General features: G+C 56.2%; 2 protein-coding genes across 3 annotated transcripts in view; one reads left to right on the top strand and one right to left on the bottom strand.

Moving 5' to 3' along the window:
• Positions 1-12,719, bottom strand: part of RPTOR (regulatory associated protein of MTOR complex 1) — a 99,575-nt gene extending 86,856 nt beyond the window's left edge. Inside the window, exons 1-2 of one of the 2 annotated variants that reach the window (XM_084218414.1) lie at positions 12,113-12,719; positions 1,458-1,560 (exon numbers count right to left, since the gene is read on the bottom strand). In XM_084218414.1, coding sequence (XP_084074540.1) covers positions 1,458-1,560; positions 12,113-12,274 — 265 coding nt within the window. In that variant the 5' untranslated portion in view covers positions 12,275-12,719. The remainder of the gene's footprint in view (positions 1-1,457; positions 1,561-12,112) is intronic. The other variant, XM_084218415.1, reaches the window with a different exon arrangement.
• Positions 12,720-24,214: 11,495 nt separating this feature from the next.
• Positions 24,215-26,334, top strand: NPTX1 (neuronal pentraxin 1; the record flags this gene model as incomplete). Its single annotated transcript, XM_084218265.1, has 5 exons — positions 24,215-24,658; positions 24,836-25,043; positions 25,501-25,745; positions 25,835-26,014; positions 26,113-26,334. The coding sequence occupies 5 exons, from the start codon at positions 24,215-24,217 to the stop codon at positions 26,332-26,334; spliced, it is 1,299 nt and encodes a 432-aa protein (XP_084074391.1).
• Positions 26,335-27,265: the final 931 nt, after the last annotated feature.

Here is a 27,265-nt window from a genome sequence, read left to right as displayed (position 1 = left end):
TCAAACACCATGGACATATAATTAAACAATTAACAAGTTTTCTTATAAAAAAAAACCTACAAGCTAATATTTTCCTATTTAATATCAATTATTTTAAAAGCACTGAACCAGATCAGTGAAGGGTTTTTTTCCCAGTTTTTGCAAATATACTTTTGTTAGAAACAGAATGCAATAAAGCAGGATGAAAGCAGGATGCTGAGTTATTTTTCTTTACTGAATGAAAGCTGCAGGTGGCTCTGCTCAGAGGCCATTTGTCACCAGGGGTGAGCAGCTGTGACCCCAGCTCAGGTGGGAGCAGCAGCAATTGCACCCCAGAGAGGTCCCAGCCCTGCACACGTGGCACAGGCATTTCTGCATCCCCCCTCCCTGCTCCTCAGGCTGATGGCACAAAAACCATCAGATATTTCCCCAATTACCTTTCAGAAATTTCAAGTTGGCTGGAAGTGGAAGGAGCACTTGTGTACATAAACAAACTGAAAATTTAATTACAAATCTGCATTCAAAATTCTCTTTGCTAATGATAGGCACTAATGACTTTATTTAAATGCCTCTGCAATGCTCCTCTGCTCGGGTATCAATGAGACATCAGGGCTGTGCTCTGCTCTCAGGCACCTGCTGCTGCCTGCTCAGGGCTTCCAGCAGCACTGCCAGGTTAAAAACCTGAGCTGCTGTGATCCACCAAGCAGGGAAGGCAAGGTAAGAAAAGCTGCTGGAAGTTTTTAAAGAGATTCTGTTTGTGCAGTGATCAGTTTGCCCCTGGGGCTGTCAGAGCCCTGAGCTGAGGATTACAGGGACGTGCTGGGGGCTGAGCATCCCCAGCTCCCAGAGAAAACCCAAACCTGAGAAAGCTTCTGTACACAGATATTTCCTTCTAATACTACTTCAGAATTGTCTCATCTTGAGAATTGGACTTTTTTCTCCAAAACCAAGGGAACTTTTAATTTCTTCCCAAATACCTAGGAATTTAGTGCAATGCTGCATGAAAGTGGCAAACCCAGGTGTTGGAACTGCTGGCAAGACATCCTTGGGAACAATTCCAGCTCTGCTGAATGATTCCAGTTAAAACAGGCCCAGGGCAGCCACCTCAAAACACAGCAAGGTGTTTCACAAAGCTCACTGCTCTGCTGGCTGAGGCAGGGAAGGGGAAAGAAAGCTCTGCAGATCCCAGCACTCTGAAGGTGCCTCTGCTCAGAGATTCCCTTCAGGTATTTGTGAATCTAAAACAATTACAAGGAGGCAAAGCAGCTCATTAACAGCTGTTTGTCTCCATGGTGTCTCATTTCAGAGCACAGCAGGAGAGATGACCCCTGGCAGCAGCTGGACTCTTCATTAACCCAGAGAAAAATCAGATCCCACATTTCCTTCTGCTCAGCCCAGTTTGGAGCCCTGGGAATGCACAATTGGGGATGAATTCTGTGTCTGTGAGACCAGGGGAGCCTGGGGCTCTGGGGACTCACCAATCCAGCACTCCAGGCGGGCACAGGGAGTTGTTTTCACCACATCTGGGGGATCCACGCCGACGTTGAGGCACAAAACTAAGGCAACACTTACAGTCTTCATCTGCAAAGACAACAGCACAGCCTTAGAGCAGCAACAGCAACGCCCTGGGCTCCAAACCTCACCCTCCCAGAACTTCTGCAGGGCTGTAACCAACCTCTCCTACCTGCTCTTGCACATGGGTATTTTAAGCAAGGCCTGACTGATGAAATTTTTCATGTTTTTTATTAGAACAGTACTTAGACTCCATGTACTATTTTTGTTATTATTTCCAGAGCCCATTCTTCTCTTTCCGAGCGTGGAAATGGATGCCAGTGAACTTCTGCTACTCATCTTAAATTAGCCATTGTCCAACTGAAACACATTATTAAAACATGAGGCAATGCTATTCAGGGCCCCTGACCAATATTATAATGCAGTGTGTGATCTCTAAAACTGAAACTAAAAGAATTACAATGGAAAAACCCCAAGTGACAAACAAAACCATGAAAAAATTAAACAAACAAACACACACCAAAACAAAGATATTTAGTGCATGTTTTATTTTGCTTTCTTCACGTGTTGGGTTTTCTGGGAGAGCCCTGGAAGGAGGAATCCTGGCTCCAGCTGCTGCTTCACATGGGCTTATCCCACCCAGGCACCCCAAATGGACCCAAGCCAAACCCAAAACCTGCATTAAACCCAGGACCAACCACCTTGGCCAGCTAAAAACGCTGCCTGAAAATTATCACTTCCCATCTTTATGGGCTTTTTCCTAGACTCCCTCATGCCAACACCTAAACCAGAGGAGGAAAACAGAAGCAGTGATGAGGCTCTCAGTGATTCCAGGCATTCAGGGCTTGCCTGCAGCAAGGCCACCCACATCCCCACCTCCCCAGGGTGCTCTGTGCAATCCACAACAGCAGGGAAAAAAAAACAACCAAATTTCACACTTAGAGAAAACCCTAGAGCCACATAAATGTGTAATTTATCCAGAAACTGGAGCAGCCAGACACCATTCACAGGCTCTACACCAGGACAGAAATCCTGCAGCATTTCCTCACTCCCATGGCCGTGATGGGAACACGGAATAAAAAATCAGCAAGAACTGAGGTTTATGGCTTCATCCCAAACCCTGTTCTGGCTAACAAACCCTGCAACCCTGTAGGAGCTCCTCGTGCCAGGAATCAGCCAGGACTGAGCAGCACCCTGCAGATGGAAACAGGAGCCTGGGCAGGGATTCCCTGCTCGGTGTTGCCTTAGACAGGATGAGTCTAACACCATTATAGTGCAAGGATCCTGTACCACCAGAGCTTCATAGCTCCCCCATGCACTGCCTGTCCCTGCTCCTTGCAGCATCATCTGACTCCTCTCCTCCAGATCCCACCACTCCACTCTGTGTGGCCTGTTAAGATCAGGCCAGCTTCTAATCTTTAGTAGCTGCAGCTCAGTGGGGGTAAGATTACCTTCCACACCCCCTTCATTTACCCATCCTGTATCCCCTACAGATCAGGATTTGCCCACGGATGGGGTGGGAGCCCAGAGCTGCAGCTCAGCACTCAGGACACGTGCCTTAGAGCACTTTGTCACGGTTAGGGACATCCCAGAAGAAGCAGAGCCGGGGCAGCTGCAAGGGGCAGCCCAGTCCTGCAGACCCTTCCCTGCCCCGAGCAGCTCAGAGTGCCCTGGAGCACCCAAAACCAGCACCCCAAACCCCTGGGCACTGCACAACCCTGCCCTGCCCTCGGGACACCTCCCCAGACAGCCCAGGGTGCCAGGGAAGGCAGGGAGCCGCAGGGTGGGAGGGCACCAACGCTGCCACAGCCATCCCACGCTGCCACACACACGCTGAACAGCCCAGGGAAACACAGAAAACTACACACAAAATGACTTATTAGACCTGGAAACACATCAATCATTCCTGCAAGAGAAAGTATCCTGCCAAGCAATCTTCTCCATCTCATTTATTTATTGTTTCACATTTGCAGTCTAATACTGACTTATTTTTCAGTATTTTGCTGGTAACGTCTGATTGGTGGCTTATGCTGAACAGCCTGGCATTTATTTTCCATTCCCAGGTTCAGACTTTTAAATAAGTGTTTCTCCTGGAAAACTGACAGCAAAGCCATGAGAGGAACAGGAACTGATGCCAGAGACAAATGGGGTGATTTCCCCTCTGCCACCTTCCCTGAAGGATGGAAAGCCTTGCACTCCACAGCGTTTGCTGTGCTAGCAGGAGCGCACCCTGAGAGCCACAGCTCACCCCTGTCCCCTCTCACCACTGCTCACAGGGAGCATTTCTTTCTCAGCATCCCACCCAGCCCTGCCCTCTCGTAGTGGGAAGCCATTCCCTCTGTCCTGGCACTCCAGCCCCTGGAAATTGACTCTCTCCACGTTTCTTGTCAGCTCCTCCAGGCCCTGCAAGGCCACCCTGAGCTCAGCCCAAAGCTTCTCCTGCCCAGGTGAGCAATGCCAGCTGTGCCAGCCTCTCTGAGGCCACCCTGAGCTCAGCCCAAAGCTCCTCCTGCCCAGGTGAGCAAAGCCAGCTGTGCCAGCCTCTCTGAGGCCACCCTGAGCTCAGCCCAAAGCTCCTCCTGCCCAGGTGAGCAAAGCCAGCTGTGCCAGCCTCTCTGAGGCCACCCTGAGCTCAGCCCAAAGCTCCTCCTGCCCAGGTGAGCAATGCCAGCTGTGCCAGCCTCTCCTCCCAGCAGAGCTGCTCTGTCCCTGGCACCATCCTGGAGCCTCCTCTGGGCTCTCCAGCAGCTCCAGCTCCTGCCTGAGCTGGGGCAGCTCTGCAGGTGGGGTCTCACCTGAGGGGCAGAGGGGACAATCCCTGTCCCTGCTGCCCACGCTGGGCTCAGCCCAGGCTCAGCAGGGGTTTGGGGGGACAATGCAGGTGACTGATCAAAAAAAACCCAATAATGCTTTTCCCATTTCTAAACTCTTCTGGAACACACCAGAAACTTCCCTGCATATTTAAAGGTTCCTAATACAAGCAGCACGAGGACATTCTCATCTGTCATTAAGACAGTGGAAATTTTCTTTCCCCGTTTCAGGAGTATATCCATCAGAATACATTTCCATGGATTTTTGTTAGAATTAAAAAATGAAGCAGGAGAACATTTGGCGAGTTTGTAAGAAAACCAATATCCAAAATGCTTTGTCAGCAAAGGCTCAAGATCAAACCACAGCAGCTCTTACTGTGGGCTCTGCACTTTGGAGTGTCATTTGTATGTTAAAAAATGGGCTACAACTCCCCAGCTTGTACTGCATCCGATTTCCAGTGATTTAATAACGCTGGGTCAGAACCTGCAATCCTTAAATGGCCAAATCCACTCGGGCAAAATGCTCTTCCTGAGAAGTGATGGCAGAGAATTCATCCCAAAGCCATCAGAAATGGGACTTGGGGAGCAGAGGCAGGTCTGTGTCTGCTCAGGGAGGAGCTGCTTATTAAAGCATTTGACACTAAAATTTACATCTTATGCTAAAGACCTCCTAAAATATTCCTAATTCACCTCTCATTTCATTCAGAGGCCAAACAGATCTGCAGGTGAGTACAGTGCAATACCTGCAGGTATTTTCAGCTAGGGAAAAACCATTATGTTCTTCTGGGTTTGATTGAAAACGTGAAGTTTTGTCACCCCAGGGAGCCCACCTGACCCCACTGGAGCAGCCCTGGGGTGACTCCAGGCCAGGCTGAAACCAAGACACCCATTTATTTCAGCCTGGGTGAGACCAGGTTTGGAACTCAGAGGCACAGAACTGCTTTATATTCTAGTTCAAGTAATATCAAGAACAAGTCAGTGCATTTATGAGAAATTCTGCATTTTGTGGTACATCTCAGACTGGACGTTTTAGACCCCATTAATATTTGATTTTTACACTGCAATTTGCAAGCTGAAAACTTTCTGCTTAAACATTACCCAGATGAACACTCAAGTGTTAGAAACCTGCCTGGGTTTATGCCAGTGAGTTCAGATTGCTTCTGGGAGTTAATACAAACACAAGATTAAGTCAGCATTAAACATGAAATATATGCAGCTACATTATTTTATAGAGTTGAGGATGAACTTATCAGCATTGAACACAGATCCTGGGACAAATTTCCAAATTCCAAACTCCAAATCCTCGTGTGAGTCTCATTTGAAAACCCTCCCTGGCCAGGAGGCTGTTTCCTGCTTGTGCAGGAAATTCATTCCCTCCTTGAAGCCTTCGTTTCACATTTTTCTCTACACACATTTACAGATTTAACACAAATGTCCTCCCCACCAGTGAGGTGTTCCTCAGGTAACTCCTGACTGTGGGCTCCTTTGGAGACCTGCCATGAAATGTTCCATCAGGGAGGTCTCCAGAGAGAGCAGGAACAGCAACATTTAACAGGAGGAAACATTGTTCTCCCTTGAGCCCAGTTCACTCTGCAACACCAGAGGTTCCTGTTTGCTCTTTGCCAGCCTTCCCTTGTTTTGGGCTCCAACTGAGAGGTGACAAGTGGTGACATCTGCCCTGCATCATCCCCGGGGCTCTGGCACCACCTTCCACTGAGGAACCCTGGAAATCAGCCTGCACTCAGTCTGAAATCAGAAAAGGCTGAGGGTTCTGAAATCACTTTCTGGAATCAGAAAAGGCTGAAGGGTCTGAAATCATTCTACACTCAGTCTGAAATCAGAAAAGGCTGAGGGTACTGAACAGGCAAACCAAGCCTTGGCCTTGCACTCCATCCCAGCTGCACAGAAGCAATCCCATGAATGATTCTCTCCATATCCCACCTGGACATGACTTTCCCCCAGGCAGGGGAACAGAGCTCCCTGCTGCCCCTTCAGTTCCTACACCACTTCCAAGGTAAACCATCTTAAAAGAAGAGCTTTCAGTTTCAAGGAAATTTTTTTTAATGTAAAGTTTAAGATAAATAAATTGTTACAAAAAAAATCTCCATGTTCTTCTCCAAGCAAGAGAAGCAGCAGAATGCACAGAACTCCTTCAAGTTAGCATTAATAATTCAACAGCTCTGCAGGTTGTCTCCAGCCATCTGCAGCCCAGAGTGGGTTCCTGGTGTGCCAGCCTGCTCCACATTCCTCGAGCAACTCCTCCTGAGGGCTTGGTTTCCTTCTCTCACCTCGGAAGGCTTTATTGTGCCCGGCGAGGGCAGCTCCTGCCCACAGCTCCGGCTCCTCACAGAGGAACAAAGGCCACTCTGAGCTGCTGCCCTCAGAGTGCCCTGAAGCACTTCCCAAGCTGTGGCTGCGCTCCTGCTGTCACTCTCTGCCCAGGTATCCAGAGGCACTTCCCAGGGCACTCCTCTGTGTGACAGCAGTGACATCCAGGGGCACGCTGTGGCCCAGGGCTCTCAGAGGTGTTACCCACTGTGCTCCAGGTTAAAACTGCAGACTGGAGCAGGCTGATCCTGGCTGTCACAGCACAGCAGCCAAGCACTGCTGTCCAACCGCTCTGGCATGCCTAGAGCCAAAGTGGGCTTTCCTTCCCAGTCAATCACTTAAAAATAATGAAAATAACAGAAAGCAAACATTTTGCTCCTATGATCTTCACTTTCTCTATACAACCTGCTAAGAACCGACAAGAGGCGTCCCAGGTGTCACTCCCTGCTTAGCTGTGACAGGGCTTCCTCCTCATCTGTGCTTTGCATTCCTGCAGGCTTCTCCTCCTGGCTCCACGGCATTCCCACTCCTGTCTAGCACTGCCTTTAGGAGGTGCCTGTCTTCCCAGGCACGACTGATGCTGCTCCAGATCTTCCCTGAAATGTTCCTTCCAACCATTCCTGGACAGCCCCTCAGATCTCGCAGTCCCTGCCTCGGGATGCACTGGGGCTTTGATCAGGAGCAATCCCTGAGCCACAGCCAAGAGCTCCACATGCCAATGCCTCCCTGCACCAGAGCCCTCCCCAGCTGCCAGGAGAGCAGGAGAAGCACCAGGAGCAGCCCATCAGTTCCCCTGCCGGGTCAGGGCTGCAGGCACAGGCACAGAACGCTGCCCTGCCTGGCCAGGCTCAGCCCCTCCACCCCTCTGAGCTCCCACTGCAGCTCCTTCCTGTGGCTGTGCCAGGGGCAGGAGGGCACAAACCTCCCTGTGCCATGGGCAGGAGGGCACAGAGCTGGCTGTGCCACAGACAGGAAAGGGCACAAAGCTCACTGTGCCACAGACAGGAGGGCACGAAGCTGGCTGTGCCACAGGCAGGACAGGGCACAAACCTCACTGTGCCACAGACAGGACAGGGCACAAACCTCACTGTGCCACAGACAGGAGGGCACAAACTTCACTGTGCCACAGACAGGAGGGCACGAAGCTGGCTGTGCCATACACAGGAGGGCACAAGGCTGGCTGCAGCCTGAGCTCCTGCTGCAGGCTCTGCCAGGCTGCAGGAAACCCAGAACACCAGCACAGGGCTCCATCCTCACCTGCAGAGCAGTGGCCTGACCCAGGCCTGGCTGCTCCCACAGCCTCCTCCCCTGGGCACTGCCCCTGCTCCGCACTCTGCGCAGCACTGCGCTAATTACACTAATTACCCTCCACTCCATCCCGACCCAGCAAGAGCTGGAGGTCACCCTGTCCCAGTTCAGCAAGGATGGGTCAATAAATGCCATCACAGAGATAAAACCTCTGGTGAGGGTGCTGCTGGCAGAGCCTGTGGCACAAGGAGAGCAGAAGGAGCCCTCAGCCCCTGAGCCTGCCACCCTGCACCACAGCCTGGCACTGAAGGATGCCACTAACACAAACCTGGCCTTGAGTAACTCACCAGCTGACCCACTGAGAGGCCAGAGAGGAACAGAGGAACAAGACAAACACCAAACGGACCGAGGGGTTTATCAGATCTGGCAGTGCCAGCAAAGCTCCAGCCCCAGGGGGATCAGTGACCCCTGTGGCCAGGCCAGGGGAGCAGGTCAGCACGGACTGAGCCCCTGAGCAGCAGCTCTGGGGCAAAGCACAGCCCAGCTCCCCAGAAAGACACCAGCCCTGGGGCTGGCACTCCCTGCTGTCCTGGGCAGGCAGATAACCTCTGCTCATCTGAATCAAGCACATTTGTACGCGGTCCTGCTTAAATCTGCATTTCCAGAGAAACCTAATTGTGGATTCCTCTTCTCATAAAAGCAGGATTTAATTCTCACTCAGCAAGTTATGAGGCAGCAGGAAAGAAAATGTTGAGGTGAAACTATTACAATCAGCTTTGTTGCTCTCTGCTTATCTTAGAAATCAATATAAATACAGCAAATCTTAATTTAAATATTCTCAATTTAATAGCAGCTTGTCAGTAAAACCTGGTGTACTTGGAGTCTTTTTCTTTAAATCAAGTTATATGCTTTGGTTGCTACAGAGGCTGGGAGATTTAATTCAATACACAAAGCATAATTCCAACCCTCTTGTGTTAAAAATATTCTTTAAATAAATAATAGATCAAAGCAGTGTCACTTTGATGGCATATGCAGTCCATGGAAGGGGGAGAGGAAGGATTAAATGTTTTCAGAGCAGCCCTCATGGAGGAAGGGGCGGGGGACACCAGTGAATTCTCACTTATTTTCTCTACATTTACCACTCATTACTCTGCTGATTTGATTCTCCCCGTATCACAGCTCTGCCTTCTAAAGAACCTTCAACTTCACATAAACTCTGGGGTTTTTAGAGCAACAAAGCAAGATGAAAAGAGGAGTCATTCCACTCCCAAATCTGTGAATCACTTCCTCTAACTGTAGTAGAGCTCGGCTCACTCCCCATGACTCCTCCATGAATAAGGCAAAATCTGCCACTGCTCGGGGCTTCCATGATTCACAGGGGGAAATGGGAATTCACAGGGGGAATGGGAATTCACAGGGGAGAATGGGAATTCACAGGGGAAATGGGAATTCACAGGGGAAATGGGAATTCACAGGGGGAAATGGGAATTCACAGGGGAAATGGGAATTCACAGGGGAGAATGGGAATTCACAGGGGAAATGGGAATTCACAGGGGAGAATGGGAATTCACAGGGGGAATGGGAATTTACAGGGGAGAATGGGAATTCACAGGGGGAATGGGAATTCACAGGGGAAATGGGAATTCACAGGGGAAATGGGGGACTGCAGAGCCTTGTCTGGGCTCACCTTTGAGCACCTCTTCAGGCTGGGGTGTTTAATGGCAGGGCACGGTCCCAGCCTGGGCTGTGAGGAGTTCACTGGTGAGACTGAAGGTTCTGGAATGTTCCCCACAAGCCAGAGGCACATCCCCTGCAGCCCTCAGGGAACCTCCTGCAGCAGCAGCACACCTTGGGTCCATCAGCCCTGCCTTGTGGGAAAGGGAGCCAAGAGACAAAAGGAGCTGTAGGAACTGGGGATGGGGACAGAGGCACCCCCTGGGCCTGCAGGGGGGCTGGAAGGACAGAGGGACGCCAGGGGCTGTGGACACTGACAGGGCTCCAGGCCGCTGGGGACGGTGCTGGAAGGCAAGGGAAGAGGAAGAGAAGAAACTTCCTGAAGACAGCTAAAACTGGAAGTAATTAATTTATAATGCCAGCCAGCAAAACAAAGCAGAACAAAAAGGGGGAAATCAACAGCCCGTCAGTTTCACCTGATGGCACAGGCTGCCCTCACACCACCACTGCTCACAGGAAAACTCCACAAACCCCAAGCTGCTGGGGTTTTCTGCAGGTGCTCCATTCCCTGGACAAACCTGTCACACCCAGCTGGACCATGGGAAAACAGCAGCAGGAGCGAGCTGCCCTCCCTCCACCTCCTGCTCACAGACACCAGGTCAAACCTGATCAGATTCTGTCAACTGCTTTGCAGGGTTAGCCAAACTCGAGCTCACTGGGTGGAAATATTTACCAGACATCACCCCTGCAGCATTCCAGACATCATCCTCATCCCCTTCCCTCCCCAGCTGAGGCTCTGCCCTTGTTACCTCACATGAAGCACTCAGGAGACAGCCAGTGACAGCTGAAAAGGGGAATAAAATACAAGACATGACAAACAGCTGCTGAGATCTAAAAGCAATGAGGTTGAGCTGTCTCAAATCAGCTGTTCTTCCTCTCTCAGGTGTCTTTACGTGCTTTTGGTATCTTCCTATGCACCTGTTCTTAAACAAAAAGCAATTAAACACAACAGCAAGTTCATCCAAAGCACCCCTGATCCAGCTGCCCAGACACAGCCATGCCTGAGCTGCACCACTGGCCCTGCTCTGAAGTCATTTGGTGTCCTGGTGTTTGAAGATATCTCCAGCTGACAGAGAAAAAGGACTAAACCGAAAATTTGAGATTTGCTTCTATTTTCTTCTTTCACAAGAGTCTGATTCAGCTTCTTGGAGAGTGAGGGCCCCACTGAGCTGGCCCCCAGAGAGCAGCAGCAGTGACAGCCACGACCTTCATGGCAGAGTCCCAGGAGAGGGAACTGCAGCTCCACGGAGTCAGGCAGCAGGAGCTGGGCTGGGATGGCCACTGATGGTAGCAAGCACATGAAACATTTCACACCAGCCACAGAGAACCCCTGAGCACCCCTGATCTGTGCTGTGCTGTGCTGCACAACCTATTGATCAGCACAAGCAGGGCAAAGTCATTCCTGAATTAGAAACAGGCAACTCTGCAGATCAGGGATGGAGGAACAGGAAGCCTCCCAGGAAGGCACCTAAAATAGACCAGCAAGCTCATCACACCTCCACAGTCTACTGGAGAAAGTCTCCTGTGTGCCAGCACCCTTTGGAGCAGAGCACCCAGCGTGGTGTCTGTGCTGCCTTCAAATCACACCCAAAGCCTCAGCTCAAGCCAGCAATGAGCTGCCAAGTCCCACCTTCAGATCATGGTTCAGAACTTCTGAGCAATGCAATCACCACTCTGGGAACACTGAGACTCTGGGACAGCCTGGGCCAAGAAATTACAGCTTGCAGTTTCAATGAGTTATTCCATCCTTTACAAGAGGATCATTAACATAACAGAAGTCTGGTCACCAGAAAAACCCCCAAATACCCATAAATACTGACAAACACAAAGTTATGGGTACAAGAACTGGCAGAGCCAGCAAGGCTGGAACCCTAAGCAGGTTCCAAGAGCAGAATGAGTGCAGATGATGTCCAGGACATTTCCCAGGTGCTCTGTTTGCTCTTTACTGAGCCGTTGAAGGTGTCCCACGGAGGCACCAGAGGATCCCAGACTCCCAGCTGGGACATGTCTGTGTCACTCCCAGCGCTGTCAGCGACACACAACAGGTCCCCAGCCACCCCAGGAGCTCCTGCAACACGCCCAGAGCTCCATCTGAAAACCACGTCCTGCCTCCAAAGCCCCCCAACCTGTCTGTGCACAGGACAGCCTCCCTGCACCCTGCACACGGCGCTGCAGGCACAGCAAACCCACCCAGACAGCTGCAATTCCTGCACCTGCTGCTCCTCCTGACCTCGGGCACTGCCTTGCCAGAACACAGCAAGCTGCATGCACAGAGCCTAAGTGACGGAGCTGCTCCGAGAGCCCCGTGCCACGAGCATCACAGCAGCGCCTGTGAGGCAGCTGCGGGTTTGCTGCCCTAATCCCACCACCGGGACACAAACCACGGGATCCACGGCCAGCGTTTCGCCTGGCAGCAGCTCAGCACCCTCTGAGCTCCGACTCCTTTTCCACCTGTCCCCCGACTGCTCCTCTGCAAACCCCATCGTGCCCTGCAGCATTACCCGGTCCTTCATCCTCCAGCTCTGAGCCAAAGACTTGGAGCCTTCGATCTTCTCGCAGTGCCTTTTCTTCATGAAGGCCAGGGGCAAGTTCCAGTCCGTCAGGTCGGACTCATCCTCCTCCCCGAGCCCCAGGAGAGGCGACTGCAGCATCTCAGACTCCATGGGCGGGGGAGCGCCGGGCACCAGGTGGGCAGCGATGTCCAGCCCGGCACCCAGCGGGGCCGGGGGTCCCTCCGGCCGGAGGGGCACGACGGGCCAAGGGCGGCGGGGGCGGCGCTCCCCGGTGCGCGGGGAAGGACGGACCCGGGGCACGCGGCGCCTTCACCTGGCGCAGGCAGCGGCCCCGGCCGGGCTCGGTGGCGCGGCCCGGGGAGCACGGAGGGACCGGCGGGGACAGGGCCCGGGGCCTCCCTCGCGCCTCTACCCCCGCGGGCCCCGCGCTCCCTGCGGCGGGCACGGCGCCCGGCCCATCGCGGCTCCCTGGCACACCGTCGGGCCGAGGGCGGCTCGGCGAGCAGCGCTCCGGGGGCGGGCGGCGGCGGACGGGACGCGCGTCCCGGGGCGCCGGCGAGCGCGGCTGGGCTCAGCACCGCGGCACGGGGGCGGCCATCTTGCCCGGCCCACAATGCCCCGCGGTACGGGCCGCCGCGCGGGACACGCCGCGCCGCGCGCTCCGCCGCGGTGACGGCGCGTTGCCATGGGGACGGTGCGTTGCCACGGGGACGGCGCGGGAACCCCAGAATCCCAAAATCCCCGAGGCTGGAAAAACCCTCCCGGCCCATGGAGCTGTGCCCCGTCCCCACCTTGCCCCCAGCCCAGAGCTCTGGGTGCCACATCCAGGAATCCCTTGGACGCTCCAGGATGGCGGCTCCATCCCTCCCTGGGCAGCCCCTGCCGAGGCCTGACCATGGCCCCTTCCACGAGGGAGCTGCTCCGGGTGTCCCTGTGTGGCACCGCTGTCCCTGTTCCCTGGAGCAGCCCCCTGAGCCTGCAGAGCCGGGATGAGATTTGAGATTGGCCTCAGATTCAGCAGCAAACCAGCCCCTGGTGCCAGCTGCTGGCTGGGAGCAGTGCCAGCCCCAGGCTGGTGGGTGCTGCTGCTCCAAACGCAGCCGGGCACCGCCGCCAGCCCAGCCTGGCCCTGCGTGGACTCCTCTTTGTGTGGTGTGCTCCTTTATTCTGGGCAAAACGAGCCGGGAGAGCGCTGGAACCCGGCACAGCCCCCAGCAGATGTGTCTGCTGCGCGTTCACTCCAGCCGCCAGGACAGGCAGGTGAAGAATCTCAGGCACACATCCTCCTTGCTGTTAAACTGAAGGTTAATGGAAATCAAATATTGCTGCTGAGGAAGTTCCTCAGTGTTTGCTCCTGGCAGCAATCGAGCCCCACCGCATTCGCATTTGTAGTACTTGAACGTGTCAAAATGATTTCAAAGTAGAAAGGAAAGACTGCGTGTGTAATTTGATTTACAGAACCATTAATTTTCATAAACACTGCCCGTGTGTTTACGCTCGTGGAGCGTTTCCAGTGCAAGGACCTTTCTTTGCAAGAGACTGGGAGATTGGTGAGGGATGTTCCTGGGGGCCAAGGTTTGCTCTCGCTCCCTGCCTTTCCTGAGGAGCTGATCCACTGCCTCACGGTGCGTATGGCTGATCAGAGCTGCATGATTGCCATCAGAACCAGCTGCACAAAATGCTCATGCCTGTGTTTCTGCTGGCCCTTAACAGATTCCTCAACAGCACCCGCACAAAACCAGAGAATTACAGAATTCTTTGGGTGGGAAGGGACCTTAAAGATCTTTATTTCCAGCCCCCTGCCATGGAGGGATCAGGAGAAACAACCCCAACAGTGCACCTGAAGGAATCCCAGTCCCTGGGTGTGAAAAATGAGTGTTATATGATTGGCTCTCCACAAATATTAAAATGAATACTATATGTGTTATGTTGGAAAGTAGAGCTGTATTAATCCTTTTAAGTAGTGTGGTAAATATAGTTTTTAGGCTATTGCATAATATTAAAATAGAAACTATGTGATGTGAGATACTTTTTGTAACTGGCTCGAGGAATGGATAAGATAACCAAGAAGTTCTTTGTATAAAGATAACAGCAACAAGACTCCAAGATTCAAGAATTTGAAAAGTTTAATAGTAATCAAACGGTTATAAAATAGGAATAGAATTAGAGTAATAAAAAATTGGACAGTTTGGATTAGTACAATACAAAACATAGTTTCTATTTTTACATTAAACTATATTTAACACACTACTCAAGAAAATCAACACAGCATCACTTTCTAACATAACACATATAATATTTATTTGAATATTTGCGAAAAGCCAATCATAAAATAGGCATTTTCCACACTGCCTGTCCCCTCTGACTGTCTGGGACACTGCCCTGCTTCTCTGGGGGGCTCCTGAGCTGAGCTGGGCTCACCTGGCTGGGCTGGACTCACCTGGATGGGCTGGGCTCACCTGGCCGGGCTCCAGGACACGAGATGGGCACAGGGATGGGCACAGGGATGGGCACAGGGATGGCACAGGGGGTGCCAGGGCTGCCCCATGCACAGCCAACCCTCCAACCCCACAGAATAACAGATTAAATCATCTCCCCCTTGTTCCCAGGGAACCCCAGGAGTGGGAGCAGCATGTCAGGTAAGGCACAGTGAGCGATGCCCTAAACCCAAAACACGGGATTATCTTCCAGAAACACATTGGACACATTCTCCCACCTGTCACTCTTTTTAATGAAAAATCCTCCTATCTCCAGCTCTGTCAATGTCCTTTGTTTTGCCTCATTCAGCCATCTAATTCTAATTCCACTTTTGGGCAGGAAGAAATACAGATATGGAAAGAAGAACGTTGCTCATAAATATCACCAGAGATCCTATCTCTCGATTTCATTACTCAGGCTCACGGGTCACCAAGTGAGTCAGTTGGATGCAAAGCTCCGTTCTCAGAGCCAAAGGCCACCGGGCCACCTTCCCTGGGGCTCTGGGGGCAGGTGTTTGTGTGCAGGTGGCCACCCGCCTTCCCCCGGACAGCCCCTCCACGGCCGGGGCTGGGTTTGGGGCATTTTGGGCCATTTAGGGGCCAAGAGCGAGGTTTGTTCTAACATTTCTGGGCAGCTTTACAGCCTGAAGCCAGTAGGTAAAATATTGATCAGGAAGAAGATCTATTTTGAAGCGAGTCTGATTTCGGCGGTATCATTTATGCATGTGCAGCCCGGGCTGCCTTCCCTGCTCCCCGAGAGGCGAGCGGGATGGGGCTGGGAGGGCTGGGGAGGGGGCGGCCGCTGCCCTGTGCCAGCCGATCCCATCCAAACACGATTCACACTTCCCCTCCCGGCTCGGGGAGCCTCCCGGCCACCTCCCCTGCCACACTGAGCTGCTCCGGCTCTTCCCGGCGGCTCCCGGCGCTGCCTGCCCGCTGCAGGGGAGGAATCGTGTCCTCGCACAGGTGCTCCCGGAGCCCCCAACCTCCCAGGAGGGGTTTGGAGTCGTACCTGCCCCACACAGGTGCCCCCGGAGCTGCCAGGGGGGTTTGGTGCTGTACCTGCCCCCCACAGGTGCCCCCGGAGCTGCCAGGGTGGGTTTGGTGCTGTACCTGTCCCCCACAGGTGCCCCCGGAGCTGCCAGGGTGGGTTTGGTGCTGTACCTGTCCCCCACAGGTGCCCCCGGAGCTGCCAGGGGGGTTTGGTGCTGTACCTGCCCCCACAGGTGCCCCCCGAGCAGGGCAGCCGCTCCTGCTGCAGCTCCAGCTTTCCAAGCACAGGCACCGCGGCAGGGATGGGAAACGGAGGCTTTCCCTGCCCAGACAGAGCCACAGAATTTTCTGGGTTGGAAAAGCCCTCAGAGACCATCAAGTCCAACCATTCCTCAGCACTGACCCTGTCCCCAGGTACCTTTAAATCCCCCCAGGGATGGGGACGCACGCTGGGCAGCTGTGCCAGGGCGGGACAATCCCTTTGGAGTCAGACATTTTCCCCAATATCCAACCTGAAGCCCCCCTGGCACAGCCTGAGGCCATTTCCTCCTGTCCTGTTGTTCCCTGGGAGCAGAGCCCCACCGCCCCTCCTGCCAGGGAGTTTCAGGGAGTGAGGAGGTGCCCCCCGAGCCTCTTCCCACGCCAGGTGTTCTGCAGTGCCCCAGCCCCTGGTGCGATGGGATGGGCTCTTCTGAGCACGGACAAACTGCCTCGGAAATACGGGAGCCATAAAAAAGGTGCAAAGTGGCTCTTAGTCAGCAGCACCCGTTGGGAATGTGACAGGGATTCATGTTCTCTTCTCACGCTGAAAAGGCCAGAATAAATACTAGGTCCAAAATCTCCCCTTGCTCTTTCAGTGGAAGAAACATTTTGGCATCAGGGGAGATTTTTCACCAAGGCAGAAAGAGGGGGAGAAAGGAAAGGTGATGCGGCTTTTGGAAGCAGAGAATTTGGGAGTTTTATCTGCTGGCTTTGCCTCCCCTGAGCTATAACAGGGCGAGTTTCCGGATGAATCAGAGGCTGTAGAGTTTAGTTAATGAGAGCATTTGACATCCCCGCGTTCCAGGTAGTACACAAGTTGGAAGTCATTTAGACCGTGAAGCAGGCGCCGCGTTTGACCCCAAAGGCGACTTCAGTTCAGCGCGGATGTAAAGATTTCTGTGTTCCCGGCGGCGCAGGGGAGACTCGAATGACCCCTCCGCTCACTGACAGCAATCGGCTGCTTAATGGAGCTGCTTTCCTCACGGAGGCCGAGCGAGGCTGCACTCGATACGTCGGGGATGCGATAGATCCGAGGGTTTGGAGGAGCTGTTAATAGAGTTCTCCAGCCCCGTCATCCATCTCCGAGCCGCTCATCCCTTATCATCATCTGCCTTTGTCTCCTCGGGCCGGGCAATTTGCGAGGTGATCGGGCTGCGTGTGTTTAACAGCACGTGATCGATGTCACTTCGGCAGATATTCTCTGCTCCTCTCATTATAAGTGCAGAAATGTTTCCTTAAACACCGTGTCGCTGCTTAGATCGGTATCAGCTCTGACAGAGCCGGGGAGATCCGCTGGCTCCTCCCGGGCCTGGCAAAAGCCTTCAGCCCAACAGCCCTGGCTTCTTTTTGCTGCAGGACCTGACATTTCCCTTTGGCTGATAAGAAATAATTCAGAGTTTTACAGGGATTTCTCATCCTTTCTTTGCTTGGGGCTTGGGAGTCTGGGAACTGTTTCATGGAGATGCCTTTGGAAATGCCAGCCCAAAGATGGAGAGGTTGCTTTGGAATCAGAACTAGAACTGGTTTGGTTTGATGATCTGTGATAAGAGGGACAACCACCAAGAGAGTCCCAGAATGGAGAAATCCAGCCTGGCTCCCCTGTGGAGGGTTAACCGGTGAGGTTGGTTTTGACAGGGGAACCCAGAAATCGCTTCCTGCATTTGGGAAATGTAGTTACCTGTGGAATCAGCATGAACATGTATTCCCATGGAATACATCAGCTGAAACCTCTTTCTCATGCCCAGGATATTTCAGTCTCCCACTGCCCTCCCCGGGGCAGAGCTGGCTGGGCCCTGCCATCCCCTGCAGCCCCAGCTCAGGAAGTGCCAGCTGCTCAGCAGCCAAAGCATCTCCAGCTTCTCTCAGAGCCTGGAAGCAGCTCCTGGGCCTTTCCAGTCAGCCTCAGTCTCTCTGCAGCTGCTGGAGCCTCGATCTTGTACAGGAATCGATGCTCCCAGCCCTAATGCAGCCTCTCTGCAGAGACTTTCAGCATCCCAGAGCCCTTTCCCCACTAAAAGCTGCCCTCAAGCTCGGGGTCAGCCCTAACAGCAGCAAGCTCAGGGAATCCCTGTTGCCTTGGAGTGGTTTTCTCCATCCTGGCTTTAAAACCTGTGTTTTAACCCCAAACCCTGCAACATGAACTGACTCTGGCACATCAGATCCCCCACCCAGCACCCAGGATCTGAGCTCTGGGCAGCTCTGCCCCTCCAAACCTCCCTGTCCCTGCTCCAGCTGCTCCCTGTTTGGGAGCAGAGCCAGCTCAGCTCCCTGGTCCCTGTCTCTGTCCCTATGTTTGCACTCCCACCTGCCCAACCCAGGCTGGGATCTGTGTGCCCCATCTGCACCCAGAACTCCTTCCAGGCTTGTCCTGCCACAGATCCATCCATCCACCCACACATCCACACATCCATCCATCCATCCATCCATCCATCCATCCATCCTTCCATCCATCCCCCATCCATCCATGCATCCATCCATCCATCCATCCATCCATCCATCCATCCATCCATCCATGGTTCCATCCATCCATCCATCCATCCATGGTTCCATCCATCCATCCATCCATCCATCCATCCATCCATCCATCCATCCATCCATCCATCCATCTATCCATCCATCCATCCATCCCTCCCTCCCTCCCTCCATCCATCCATGGATTCCATCCATCCATCCATCTATCCATCCATCCATCCATCCCTCCCTCCCTCCCTCCATCCATCCATGGTTCCATCCATCCATCCATCCATCCATCCATCCATCCATCCATCCATCCATCCATCCAATTTAGTTTTTATTTCTCCTTATCCTGCTCTGATTTGATTGGTAACAAACTAATTTCCCCAAGTCCAGCCTGTTTGCCTGTGCTGGTGATTGCTGAGGGGTTTCTCCCTGCCCTTATCTTGCCCCACGAGCCTTTTGCTCTATTTTCTCTCCCCCTCAGCTGAGGACAGAGCTCTGGGGGCATCCAGTGTGCAGCTTGGGTCACTCCAGCACAGCACAGTAACAGAACACAACAGAGGGAGTGGGAGAAAGGAAGCAAGAGACTGCAAAATAATAAATAATCATGGAAAAAACTAGGGCACAGCAGTGTCACCGGCTTTTGATGTTTCCTTCTCATCCTGCCCTGCCTCTTCTCCCACGAAAAGGGAACACTGCAAGGTGGGAAGAAGCTCCAGAGCAACAGGGCCACAGAGCTGTGTCTGTTCAGAAGCACCAGAAGGATTACAGATAAATATTGAAGCTATCAAAGAAGCTTAAGGGATTTAGGAACCCACTCCCCATTATTATCCTCACTGGGGGAGGGGAAGTGATCTCTGCAGCCTACAGCAAACACCACAACCGTGCTGACTTCTGAAAGCCCCCAGCCGGGCTGCAAATTCCCCCTGGTTGGCTGGGCAGGGGGAGAAAGGACAAGCGTGGGGTGTGTAACCCACGGAGGCACCGTCTGTCACTGGGGGTGCTGCGGGGCCGAGCCCTGCCACAGCCCAGAGCAGCCCTGGGCAGAGCCGGGGCAGCAGGGCCGGTCCCGCAGCGCAGCCGGGCAGCACTGGGAGCACTGGGAGCACTGGGAGCACCGGGCTGGCATCCATCCCAGCGCGGGCGCCTCGCCTCTCACTGCGGGGAAATTCAGGCAGCGCTGAAAAGCGACCGGAGCGATGGGCTGGGAGGAAGAGCCGGCGGCTCCTGTGACGCGTGTGTGCAGACAGGGGGGAATTCCTGCACAAATCAATTCCGAGGCGGATGCGGGCTGTGGGGAGCCGCTCCATTCAGCTCCGCTGCCGAGGCGTCACCGCAGAGCTCATGCCCAGACCCGGCTCCGCTCTCCCGCCGCCAGCCGGGAGGGTGACAGGGATGTGTGCCACGGGCACGGCCGCCTCCTGCTCCCCGGGCTCCCGGCACGGCCCGGCACCCGCCCCGCTCCTTCCCTGCCCCTCGGGCATCGCCCTCCTCGCCCAAAAGCCAACCCAGGCGGGCACAGCGAGGATGGGCTCCGGCCGCTGTGGGCACGGCTTAAAGCCTCAGTCCTGCTCCAAAAGGGGGGCAGGAACCCAGCGGGAGCCGGCCCAGCTCCCCCTGCTCCAGCCCAGCCCTGCATTCCTGTGCCGGGAGCATCGCGCCCACCCCAGGCCCCTCTGCAGCTCTCCCTGCAATTTTGGCCGCTGCCAGCTCGGTCCTCCAGCACCCGGAATGGCTTCTCTGCCACACTTTTAAGGGGATGCTGCAGTTTTAAACCACAAATTAAATTTTTAATGAAACTTCATAACTGTTGTACCCAAATGTAATGTAATATTGATAGGAACTGTGCATCCAGCTAGCATGAGACTGCCCTAGAAAGCTTTTTAGGATGTTATGCAATATAGAGCTAAATTAATTATTTGTAATGAAAGGATCTGTGTCCCTATAGCATCACAGAGACCTAGTGGTACAGAGACCACACTCCCGAGCCTCACTGAGTGTAAATGTCAGGCAATTTAGGAGGAGACGGGCTTGTGAGATGGGAGCAATGAAAGCAAGGGTAGGGGAAAAGGGAAGAGAGTGAATGTGTGAGAGGGAGGGAGAGAGAGAGGGAGAGAAACAGAGAGGGAGAGATCTGCAAAGAAAGACTGCAGCAAAATGCAGCAAAATTCCCAACTCCTGTCCAGCGTGTGTCTGTCACAGAAGAGAATCCTCCATCTCACACACGGTGTGTGCACTGGCTGCACCCCGTGCCCGAGTGCTCTAGTGACAGCTGCACCCTTCAGAAGGCACCAAAACCCCCATTTTGCACATACAGCATTCTCAACAGAACCATGGAGCAGCTCGGGGCTGCTCCCCTGGTCCAGCTGCAGAAGGAAAAGGCTTTGGAGGTGATCCTGTCCCCCTCACATCTGGGCTCTGCACAGGCAATGGTGCTGTGACCAGAGACCCTGTCCTTGCTGCAGTCTCCCCAAGAACTTCTACTAAAGAAAAAGACAAAACAACGTGGCAGTGTCTGTGCTGTCCTGCTGGGGATGGGATGTGGGGATGTGGGGATGGGGATGTGGGGATGGGGATGTAGGGATGGAGATGTGGGGATGGGGATGTGGGCATGGGGATGGGGATGTGGCTGCAGGGGACAGTCCCTCAGTGAGCCTCAGTGACAACAGGGGCACAACCAGCAGCTCCATGGCCAGACAGAGGCAGCTGAGCTCCTGGAAGTGTAGCCATTGCTGTTTCCCATCTCAAGCTGCCTCCATCCCATAATGGATCTCATCGTTCCCACTCCGCAGAGGAGACTTCAATGCGGAATCAGCATCACCCCACAGGAGATGGTTTATGTACAGCAGGCTGCACAAGCAGGAGAGAAAGCTTCCACTGCCTGCTCCCTGGGGCTCCAGCTCCTGGGATTAGAGAGATTTGTCCACTTTAAAAAGCTGTCCTCTCTGCATTGGTGATCGTGCTGCTCCCACACAGAGGCTGGTGTGGAGCAGACAGACTGACACCCCTCACCCCTGCACGGGCAGAGGCCACGGCGCTGGGAGCACCCTGGGCTGTCCAAAACCATCCTGTCCATCACGTACAAATGTGCCTGCTGGCTGCTGTTCAGGGCTAAATCACCTGCGAGGGTCCTTGAGAGCTGTGCTCAGCTCTTTCCAGCTACAGAGCCATAAATCAGCTGCTGCCGAGCGCTTGGGAAGCGGCAAGGGAAGAGTTAAAAATAGGGGCTCCATTACTCCATTACAGCCACACAGCTCCTAAATCTACAGAAGCAATAACAGATCCTACTGCATGATTCAGTGATTCTGGGAAAGCTCAAATCCTGATCATGTTTTCCGGTCCTTTCCTTGCATTAGGAGCCACGGGGGTTATTTTGCTTATCTCTTGTAGCACGGCTTTGTTGTTTTTTCCCATCCAGGCATTTCCTGGTCTCCATCACCATAGCATCCGAGTGTTTATTTTATTGCATTTGTCACCTTGGGCTCCTCTCCGCATAATGTGCTATGGATGACAAAAGATTGCCAGGGAAATTGGTTCAGTGACACGCTCGGCTCTGTCAGGGCTGTGCAGATGTGAGCAGGACTGGGACCTGGCTCTGCTGCCTCTCACACTGCTTTGCACTGGTGTCGTTCTACTGCCTGCAGTAACATCATTTTTGGGTGGTGTTCCTGCCTGTGGCAGGACTAGACCTGCAGTCTCGTCAGCTTTTCTTTCGCCTAAAAACCCCAAACCCAACCGGCACAGAAGGGAGACTGCTCTGCCCAGCAAACCCCATGGGGTCTGTCCCCTCCTCATCCCCCTCCCTCCCTCCCTCCCTCCCTCCCTGCTCCTGCTGCACGGAACACTGCTCAGCACAGAGCCAGCAGCAGGGACAGTAACCAGGGCGATGGAGCCAGAAGGAAGAGCCTGCTGGAAATGCAGATTTCCCCCCAAAATTTCCTGCACACAACCCCCCAGAGGGGAGCCGTGCCAGAGGTGTGGGCAGCCCTGCAGGTGAGCAGCACCACAGGTGGCTCTGAGCTGCATGGGCAGGACCAGCAGTGAGACCCAGGAGCCTCAGGAAGGCTCCAAAGGACACCCAGGTCTCTCCAGTCCCCACGAGCACCAGGACAGGTGGGATGGATGCTGATGAGAGCATTACGGGACACCCATGAAGGTGTTCAGAGGTGCTGAGCACCCTGGCACAGCTCCTGACCTCTCAGCCACTTTGGTCAGCACTGCCCTGGGTCCCCCAGGCTGGCACAGTTGGGCAGCAGAATGTCAGAGGTTTGCCAGGTTGCCATCCTGCTCCTGCTGAGAGCCCCAGGCCCCTGGGTTTGGCCATGAAATGCTGCTTGTACTGCACCACCACGGCAGGGCTGGACGGGGAAAGAGGCTCCCAAGGGCGGCTGAGCTGCCTTGGAGGAGGAAACACTCCCTGCCACGTCAGTGTGTCACAAACCTCCCGGGGCTGGATAAAGACCTGCTCCAGGAGAGACATCAAACCAGTCCCAGGCTCCACAGAGCAGCTCAGGGAGCTCCAGCCCCAGCCAGGGCTCCTCAGGCCTGCTCCAGGCACATCAAAGGGGAAAGGAGCCCTTGTGTTTTATATTCTGCAAATCCACGGACTGAAAACCTTTGTATTTTATTGACCCACTTCACTAATCAAAATTAATTACTTCATATTTCACAGGATAACTTGGCATTATGCAAATACTCCAGCCATATGTGCTGCTGCAGTGCCGAGCTGAGCCGAGGGGGCCACAGTCCCCCACCAGCCCTGCAGGCTGCTCTCCAGCAGGAGTTTCCCACCACAACACAACACAACACCCCAGGAGAGGACAAGGAGAGTCAACAGGCAGGAGAGGCTCAGGGAGCTGGGACAGCTCCGTTTGTGCTCAGGTGTCCTGGCCAAGGACGTGGGGAACAAGGGCAGGGGACACTGCTGGCTGAATGAGAATCGGCCTCGGCTGAAGTGCTGAAGATGAGAGAAGTGACAGCTCCAACAGCCACGAGCTATTCCCACCAAGGACAGATCCAGACATTACCTGCAAGGTTCCTTCTCTGATTAATAAAGAAGCAAAGAAGCTGCTCCCCTGCACCCAGAGTGGGGCCGGGCACCGGCAGCACTGGGAGCAGCTGTCCCTGGAGTGACTGGGGCCCGTCCGTGCTCCAGGGGCTCCCCCCGGGGCTCCCCCCCCGCAGCTCATCCTGGTTCTCCCCGCACATCCCCAGGGCTTCCCCTGCTCCACGCGGCACCGACCCCCGGGGCTGCCCCGGCCGCTGCTCCCGCACCGCACCCGGGCACCCACAGCCCCGGGAGCCCGGCACGGACACGCAGGGGGCACCCACGGGGCACCCACGGCCCCGCACCGGCAACCGCACGCACCCCGCACGCAGAGACCGCACACAGCCGCGTGTGCACCACAGCCTGCACACGCACACACCCCGCACATGCATCCCGCACACACACACCCCACACACGCACACCCCGCACACACACACCCCGCACACCCCGCACACTCACACACCCCGCACACGCACACCCCGCACACACACACCCCGCACACCCCGCACACGCACACCCCGCACACTCATCCCCCGCACATCCCCGCACGTTTCCGCAGCCCCTCCCGGCACAGTCTCCTCTGCCCCCGCGCCGCCCACGCGCGCTCCCGCCCACGGACACGCGGACAGACGGACACACGGACACACGCACACACGGGCGCGCTCTCACGCTCACAGAATCAGCCCCGCACGCTCTCGCACTCACTCACGCCGCGCTCCCACGCGGGGCCCCCCCGCCGCGGGCCGGGATTCCGCGCTCCGTGACGCCCCGCGCGGCCCCGCCCGGCCGCGATAAAAGCGGCGGCGCCGCAGCGGAGCCGGAGCCGGCCCGGAGCGAGCGGAGCCGAGCGGAGCCATGGCCGCGGGGCCGCCCGGCAGCCGCCGCCTCCTGCCGCTGCTGCTGCTGCTGGGGCCGGCGCTGGGGCCGGCGCTCGGCCAGGGCCTGGGGCAGACGCGCTTCATCTGCACCTCGGTGCCGCTGGACGGGGACGTGTGCGCGGCCTCGGCGCTGGGCACCGGCTCGGCCGAGGAGCTGAAGGGCACCGTGCTGCAGCTGCGGGAGACGGTGCTGCAGCAGAAGGAGACCATCATGAACCAGAAGGAGACGATCCGCGAGCTCACGGCCAAGCTGGGCCGCTGCGAGAGCCAGAGCGTGCTGGAGCTGCCCGGCGAGGGAAAGGGCAGGAAGGGCTTTTCCAAGAACACCATGGGCGACCTGTCGCGGCCGGCCGCCGCCGAGACCCTCAGCCAGCTGGGGCAGACGCTGCAGTCCCTGAAAACCCGGCTGGAGAACCTGGAGGTACGCGAGGAGAGCCGGGGAGCCGCACGCCCGGGCAGCGGGAGACGCGGGGAGCCGGGGCAGCCGCGCATCCCGGCGCGGCGAGCGCGGAGCCGGGCACCGGGCAGCCCGCGGAGCCGGGCGCCGGGAGCCGCCTCCCGGTGGTAACAGCCCGCTCCTCTGCTCGCCCCCTTGCAGCAGTTCAGCAGGATGAACTCCTCCAGCCAGACCAACAACCTGAAGGACATCCTGCAGAACAAGATCGATGACCTGGAGAAGCAGGTGCTGTCGCGGGTGAACAGCCTGGAGGAGGGCAAGCTCAGCCCCCGCAACGAGTCCGAGGAGCGCGGCAAGATCGAGAGCACGCTCACCTCGCTGCACCAGCGCATCAGCGACCTGGAGAAAGGTACCGGGCGCTGCCCACCCCCGCCCGCCCGCCCGCGGGACCCCCGGGCCGGCTCCCGGAGCTCCCCCGCCGCCGGGGACCGGCCGCTGCCGCACGATGCGGAGCCGCTCCCGCGGGCGGATCTGCCGAGCCCGTCCCGTTGCCCTTCCCGGGAGCGGTCCCTCTCCCCCAGCTTGGCTTTCCCCGTCGCAAGGGTCGGGACTGGCTGATCGTTAAGGTCCCTCCCTGCCCAAACCCTCGCTCGGTGGCTCCTGAGGCGGCCGGTGCCCGCGGGCTCCGCACCGGGGATGCTCCGGGCGCTGCCCGCCCCGGGGATTAGGGAGCCGCGCGGCGCCGGAGGGATTTGCTCCTCGCTGCCATCTCAAGGCCCGTTACATAACGGGGTGGGGAGGGGGGGAACCCCCAAAGGGGCAGAAAGGGGGCCCGGCAGGAGCCCACCGCCCCCGCGCTCCCGCAGGTCAGAAGGACAACCGGCCCCCGGACAGGTTCCAGCTCACCTTCCCCCTGCGCACCAACTACATGTACGCCAAGGTGAAGAAGAGCCTGCCCGAGATGTACGCCTTCAGCATCTGCATGTGGATCAAATCCAGCGCCTCCCCGGGCATGGGCACCCCCTTCTCCTACGCCGTGCCCGGGCAGGCCAACGAGCTGGTGCTCATCGAGTGGGGCAACAACCCCATGGAGATCCTCATCAACGACAAGGTACGGCCCCGGGCCGCGGGGAGGGCGCCGGGCCGGGGGGGCGGCGTGGGGGGACCCCCGAGCGCACCACCCCGACCCGCTGCCCGCAGGTGGCCAAGCTGCCCTTCGCCATCAACGACGGCAAGTGGCACCACATCTGCGTCACCTGGACCACGCGGGACGGCGTCTGGGAAGCCTACCAGGACGGCACGCAGACGGGCAACGGCGAGAACCTGGCCCCCTACCACCCCATCAAGCCGCAGGGCGTGCTGGTGCTGGGCCAGGAGCAGGTAAGGGCCGGGGCGGCCGCGGGGTCCCCGCTCGGCGCTGCCCCGGGGGCACGGCCGGGGCCGCCGCCGCCGCCCCGCTGAGCGCGGCTCCTCCGCAGGACACGCTGGGCGGCGGCTTCGACGCCACGCAGGCCTTCGTGGGGGAGCTGGCCCACTTCAACGTGTGGGACCGCAAGCTGAGCCCGGGCGAGGTGTACGGCCTGGCCACCTGCAGCTCCAAGGCGCTCGCGGGCAACGTCATCGCCTGGGCCGAGGCCAACATCGACATCTACGGCGGGGCCACCAAGTGGACTTTCGAGGCCTGTCGCCAGCTCAACTAGGGCCACGGACAAGCGAGAGAAACCTCCTCAGCGGGTTCTTTTATTTATTTATTTATTTTTCCTCCTTGTTTTGCGCAAAAACGACCGAGAACGAAGCCACCCGACTTGTCCCGGGAGCGGGGATGCCCCGGCAGCGGGGCGCCCGCCCCCGGAGCCCCACGACCCTCCGGTTTCTGTCTTGCCAACGTCCTTCAACGCCTGCGTGCCTTGGCCTGGCGCGGCTGCGCCCCCCCGCCGCCCCCCGGCCCGGCCCCCGCTTCGCCGCCGCTTTCCTTGGGCACCGGCGCCTGAAAAGGCTGCGGGGCCCGGCCCGGAGCCCCCTCGGGGCTCCTCTCTGTCCAGCCTGACCCCCCGGGAGGCCGCTGCCCCCAGAGCCGGGGGAGAGCTGTAACATCCCACCCCCCCAGCCGCGCTCCAACCCGGGGTCGCGACAGCGGCTGGGAGCCCGAGGAGGGGCGACCCCTCCGCTGCGGCCCCGGGAGGAGCCGCCCCCTTCCCCCGGAGCCCCGCGCCCCTCCCCGGCCGGCGCCGCCGCCGAGCACCACAGCCATAGCCCCGGGCTGCGGCGGGCACCGGGGCGGGACCCCCGGCGGGACCCCCCGGCCCCGCTCCCCGACCTGCCGCACTCAGGTACCCCCGGCCCCGCCGCCTGCAGCCCCCCGAGGCTCCTACGCGCCGTAGCTGGTGACAAATAGCCTTTACCGTCCCCTCCAGTCCAGCTCCCACTGACAGGTCTGAAGCCTTTCTGCTTTTGATAAAACACTCTCTTGTTTCTCTTACTGTAAAGGGAAGTTTATTACCAATAAAAAAAAAGGGTATTTTTATGAAGATAAAAAAAATATATATAGAATTATCAGCGCTCCCTGAGAAAAAAAAAAAAAGTGCTTTGAGATTCTGCAGGATAAAAAGAGATAAAGAAGCGTATTTTGAG

The sequence above is a fragment of the Fringilla coelebs genome (assembly GCF_963513975.1).
Source record: "Fringilla coelebs genome assembly, chromosome: 19".
Lineage (NCBI taxonomy): Eukaryota > Metazoa > Chordata > Aves > Passeriformes > Fringillidae > Fringilla > Fringilla coelebs.
Note: the sequence above shows the minus strand (reverse complement) of the source record. Positions and strands in the feature narration are given on the sequence as shown.